The sequence below is a fragment of the Crocodylus porosus genome, unplaced genomic scaffold, assembly GCF_001723895.1.
Source record: "Crocodylus porosus isolate Cpor-Errol unplaced genomic scaffold, CroPor_comp1, whole genome shotgun sequence".
In the NCBI taxonomy this organism is placed as follows: Eukaryota; Metazoa; Chordata; order Crocodylia; family Crocodylidae; genus Crocodylus; species Crocodylus porosus.
In genome coordinates this window covers 49922280-49928279 of record NW_017728948.1, presented here as the reverse complement: position 1 = coordinate 49928279, position 6000 = coordinate 49922280, and the positions used below count along the sequence as shown (strand labels likewise).

General features: G+C 42.5%; 1 protein-coding gene across 2 annotated transcripts in view; it reads left to right on the top strand.

Annotated features, from left to right (window-relative positions):
• The window catches only part of GABRA2 (gamma-aminobutyric acid type A receptor alpha2 subunit), a 116360-nt gene that overhangs the window by 76771 nt on the left and 33589 nt on the right, over window positions 1-6000 (top strand). For both annotated transcript variants that reach the window (XM_019553427.1, XM_019553428.1), the window contains exons 6-7: window positions 1580-1662; window positions 5556-5699. In XM_019553427.1, the coding sequence (XP_019408972.1) occupies window positions 1580-1662; window positions 5556-5699 (227 nt within the window). The remainder of the gene's footprint in view (window positions 1-1579; window positions 1663-5555; window positions 5700-6000) is intronic.

Sequence of the window (6000 nt, the reverse complement as noted above, 5' to 3'; positions counted from 1 at the left end):
ATCCTTCTAAGCTGCTATTTGTAGACCTGTGTGGTGTCTACGTCCTACCCGTACAGGAGTCCCACTCCTGGATGTAGCCTGGAGCAGAAGTACAGTCAGTGAGTTAAGGTTATGTTGGCACCCGGTGAGGGGATTGTTTTGTGTTTATAGCCAGAATGATTTTAGTTTTAGTTAGAACCAGAGGGATTACCTTTATAGTATAGTTTATACTGGTAGTTTTGGTTTAGGGCTATTGGGAAGGTGGAGGTCCCAGCCGTGCCTGAGGGTACACAACTGCCTTGGGCCCAGCCAGGGTTGGGGCTTAAACAGTGAGAGTAACAGAGAAGGGGCCAGGGGTCCAGTGTCTGAGCAAGATGCAAACAGGGTCAGGATCCTGCAGCCCAGGAGGGGTGAAACCAAGTGCCCATAAGGAGCAAGAACCAGGTCAGGGATCCATAGCCCCAAGGGGGGTGAACTCATAGCCCAAGAGGGGCAAGAACTAGGGTCAGGGACCCATAGCCCAGGGCAGGTAAGATCAGCTGAGAAGGGCAGAGGCCAGGGGCCCAAGGCCCAGCAGCCAAGAAGAGTCAATTCTGGGGCCAAGGGCCCAGAACAAGAGACACCAGAGCCAGAAGCCCAGAGATACTGATGACTAATGGGTCTGAAGTTGAGAGGGCTGGACCCGAATCAGCGGGTCAGGGCTGAAAATTTGTAGCCAGAGAAAAGGGAGGCTGAATCCTGTACAAGGGACTGAACAGTACTGAGTAAAACCTGCAAAGCATAGACATGGCTGTAGAGGAGGTCAGAGGCTGTGAATAGCCCATAAGGCAATAGAGCCACGTACAGGCCAGGAGGGTCCATCTAGCAAAGGGTTGGGTTTGGGCTAGTGGGGTCCAGGAAGTGAGCTACTGGTGAAGGTAGGACTAAGCCATATTTTTGGACTCTTGGGCAGCCTTCCTTTTGAAAAGTCAACCATTACATCAAGGTGTGGCAGGTGAGTGCAAAAGGGAGGGTACCTAGAGCTAGTGCAGTGCAGTAGCCTTTGGGCCACTAGGAGGCATCATGGCCAGCCTTGGACCTGGTCCTGCTATAGTACCCTTCCACACATCTGAGAAAAAAAGCAGAAACAATGTGAACTAAATAATAAAGAGCTACATTGTTTTGAGGCTTTTTTAAACAAGACATTTTTTCACACTTTCAATTTAAGATGTCAAAAAAAATGTTGAAAACCTTTGTGGAGCATAGTCCTTAGGCAAATCAGTGGTGCTTATATGCTTTTCTGACAAGTTTATTGTTGCACAACATGTATCTCTGAAGAAATGACGGTTCTGATCAACTTAGTTATATAATTTATATTTTCATTTAAATGTCCTCCTTCATAGTTTTGAGGTCAGTTGTTTTAAGTTTTTGATGTGATAAGTCAGTGTCTTCTGAAGGACCACATAAAAGGAAAGAAGCAAGAGCTGATTTAAATTTTAATTAGTTTAACATAACACTGCAATTTCATCTTCTAAATCAGCATGAACTCTGTTCACTTTTGTGGAATTGAATTTCTGGTCTTGTAATTGACTTAAATATATAGCGATATTTTGCCTTTTAGGCTTACAGTCCAAGCTGAATGTCCAATGCACTTGGAGGACTTTCCTATGGATGCTCATTCATGCCCTTTGAAATTTGGCAGCTGTAAGTACATAGCTAGCAGTACAGCCTGTGGCTAGTGAGAATCTTATATTGTTCAACATCACTGTGCATTCCCCAGGCTTATGGCATACTAGGGTTTACTAGATTATGTATTTCCCTTTTTCCTTCTCTTTCTCTTTCTTCTTCTCCTTTTTTCTTCTTTTAGTGTTCTTTCTCATAATGTATTTGAAAATTCCCTAGACTCCATTTAACAAAGATTATTGTGAATCTAATTCACTCCTGCATTATTCTGTTTTCACATTGCTATAACTGTATTTTTCAATAACATGGGGAAATAAGTAATACATGAATGGTACAAAAATATATATGTTGTATTTGTGAAGAGTGAATTCAAGCCTTCTAAACAAAGGCAGATACTAGAAAATATATCTATGAAGTTTCTAAAGCTTCTAATTGTCATAGCTTAGAATTGAATGTATTTATTTTCTCTTGTTGTTGTTTTGTTATTAATTAGTGAAGACTTCATCAAATAACATCTTGAATTAGAAAGTTTCATTGACTAGAACATTTTGCTGTTACACAGGTGAGGCCTGATCTTGATTTTGGTAGTACCAGTTTGATGCCATCATAGTTTCATTATCATTAGTGGCATTATTTCTGCTATAAGTGAGATCAAAAGCAGGCCTACCAGTTTTAGAAGCCAGGAAATTTAGGGGGTGGTGGTACCTATTTTCCTCATAGTAGGGTTAGAGTGTTGTTGTGTAGCTTTGATGTTCCAGGACAGTAGTACCACTTAACCTTTGTGGCCGGATGAGCAGTACCCAGGCTGGCTGTGAGTCGGATCTGGCTGATGGTCCGGATCCAGCATGGAGTGATTGCAATAAGGTCCCATCTGGCCATGCAGAGGTGGGCAGGGGGCATCCCTGTTCCAGCCTGGCTCTGTGGAGGGAAGGAGGCATGGCTCAGCCCTGTGGGGGAAAGGGGTGTAACCCAGGCCCAACCCAGCCCCACAAGGGATATTGGGCATGGCCAGGCCCCATGACAGGATGCATGACCTAGAAGCAACTGGGCCTCATGAGAAGAAGGGGTGTGGCCCAACCTTATGTGGGGAAGGGACCATGGCCCAGTCCTAACCCAGCCCCATGTGAGAGAGGGGGCATGGCCCAGCCACATCTTTCTTGGGGGAAGGGAATGGCACTGTCTCATCCAGCCACAGGGGTGTGAGCGGGTGTGACCTGGCTGCAAGCTGCTGTTCAGGGCTTGGGGTTTAGGAATTTGGCAGCTGCGGAGGGTAGCTGTATTTATTATCACTGCTCCTCTGCTGCCAAATTTCTCAATCCATAGGGAGCCCCGCGGGCCAGATACCTATGGCTCCGTGGGCTGCATTTGGCCCGTGGGCTGGAGGTTGAGTGCCCCTGATCCAGAAGATGTATGAAAGCCAAAGTTTTTTTATGTTATCTTTTACTGGACCAACTGGATAGTGGGGAGATGTGTTGGATGAGCTTTTGGGCATGAAATACCCTTCCCCAGGGCTAAGAAAGAGGTGGACACAGACTGAGCTATATAGTAAAGAAACAACGCCACGTAAATGCAAACAACTTGCCTTTCTTGAGAAGTAGTTCACACTCTGCTGGACCCAGAAGAGGTAGGAATTTTCAGGGTTCTGTTTAACACCATTTTAGCAGCAGGATCACTAGAGGTACTATTCATCATCACCTGGACATTTTCAGAGCACAGTGCACTCTGCCCATGTTCCTGATATATCCTCTTCCCCAGAAGTGTATGAGGAAAGACAGGAATAGATTTCACTGTTTATAACTTCTGGGGATACTTCCAATATCTCTGTGAGGCTGGGTTAGAAACTGTCATCTTTTACCTATGATTTGTCCAGAATTTTTAATTTTAAAATGAAATTGCAAAGCCCTGCACTTGGAATGGAATAACTCCATGCACAAATACAAACTGGGGAATGACTGCCCAGGCTGTAGTATTGCTGAGTAGACCTGGTGTTAAAGTGGACCATAAGCTGAATATGATCTTATGGTGTGCTTTTGTTGAAAAAAAGACAACATGATACTAGGTTATATTAACAGGACTGTTGCTTTCAAATCAAGGAAAGTGGTTCTTCCACTGTATTTGGCACTGGTGAGATCTCACTTGAAGGATTGTATGCAGTTTTGGGCCCCACACTTCAAGAAGGTGGACAGTTTGAAAAAAGTTCAGTACAGGGCAACAAAAAAATATTAGGGGCCTTAGGGGCAAGACTTGTGAGGAAAGACTGGAGAAGATAAGACTGAGGGGGGATTAATAATTGTCTTCAAATACCTGAAGGGTGATTACAGAGAGGATGGAGATGGGCTTTTCTCAGTGGCTGTAAGGGACAGAATTAGGAGCAATAGGCTCAAAGTGCATCAGAGGACATTTAGGTTGGGGATTAGGAGGAATTTTCTGACTATGAGGGTGGCCAAGCATTGGAAGAGGCTGCTTAGAGAATTTGTGGATTCTCTATGCTTGGAAATGTTCTAGGGCAGGGTAGACAAACACTTGGCTGGGGTGTTTAGTCAGGGATAATTCTGCCTTGAGCAGGGAGCTCGACTAGATGATCTTGTGAGATCCCTTTCAGCCCTACATTTCTATGATCCTATCCCACTAAAATTGACTTTCTTCATCCTTCTTAATCAGCTAACCCAAAATGAGAAGGTTAGATCAAGACTGTATTTGTAAAGATTGCCTGTGTGAATCTGTGTGATTGTACATGTGAATTTCTCAGGCAACGACTTTCCAGCAGCTTATTTCCAAGAAGATGACAACACGCAGTCCTGCAGAGAAATTAAAAAATCTCAACAGAGTACCTTCTTGTTAGATTTTCAGTCATTTGGGGTATGGATATTTGTATGACAACTCTCCTTTAGGGCCTCTGGGAGCTTTCTTGAGTTGAAAATGACTGACTCCCACTTAGAAGAGAGTGCATTTTTTTTCTTCACCTGCCTTACAGCCACAGGATCAGACTTAAAATTTACCTGTCACAGTCCATCAGACTCTGAAAATGATTTCTTCCATCAGTGTTCTGGCTTCTTACTTCATGCTCCATTTGATTAGTGGGGTATTAGACTAGGGAAGCTTGCTGCGAATTCTCAGCTTTTTCCTGTGTCCTCATAGGTGAAGATACATGAATGCTGTCTGAACTACAATTTTACTTAGCTTTTCCTTTTAGTTTATGTTGCCAGAGGTATTAGACTCCTAACAGAATGTCGATTTCCAATGAAGTCCTTGGCAAGATATTTATTTGCCCTTTTGTTTTCCTCAGGAGTGCATTGTGAAAGCAGCCCAATAGTGTCAATATGCCCTTGTGCCATAGAGGTGCCAATTTACGGAATGAACTTTAGGGAAGAAACACAGGCCAATGGACTTCAGGGCAAGGAACCCTGTAAAAGTGTTAGAACTCTTACCCACCCATATTCATATATGAACTTCAGCTAATCAAAAAATGTTTGAAGAACATGTCAGGCATACAGAAAAAAAATCCTCTAAAATACAATCTGCATGTAACATATTATTGCTACTTTCACCCATTTAAATTCAGACTTTTGGGCTCAAGCAATATGTTCTCTCCTAAATTCTCTAACCATTTAGTAATTTAAAGAATGGTTTAGTAATATGTTGCTTGTAAATTAATAGCAGTGATGTTATTTATTTTGATCAGTGAGCATTTTAAATCATGATCACATATATTGTGGGACTTGCATAAATTCATAACTGCAGTATTCATAAGCAAATTTTAAATGGTCAAGCATTATTTTGTCTTGTCAATCGTTGGATACTATGATGGTATTTTGAAGATAGTTCCTTTTATTTAGACAAGTTCAGAAGTTGCAAATTGTGGACACACTTTCTTTTTAACTACTGACAAAATATTTTTTCAATATTTCTCATAGATGCATACACAACTTCAGAAGTGACCTACATTTGGACTTACAATGCATCTGATTCAGTACAGGTGGCAGAAGATGGCTCCAGACTGAATCAGTATGATCTTTTAGGCCAAACTATTGGAAAGGAGACAGTTAAATCAAGCACAGGTTAGTAACATTCATTGGTGTTGGGAGAGAGGAAATCGCAAATTTTGGGATTATTCCTATGGATTAGTAGCCCCTGATCCTACATGCATATGGGTGGAATCCTACATTTTCATTCAGCCCCATTAATTTCAGAAGGGCTTTCTGTGGGTACTGGCATCTGCCAAGGCAGCATAGAGTCCCATGCTAACCAGTGCTTTGAGGTAATTGTAACACATATAACTCAAGCTAGATGCTGACCCCAGTTTGTTCTCACTGAACTGTTTTCAAAAGTTTTCTAGAATTCAGTTGGGAGTATGATACA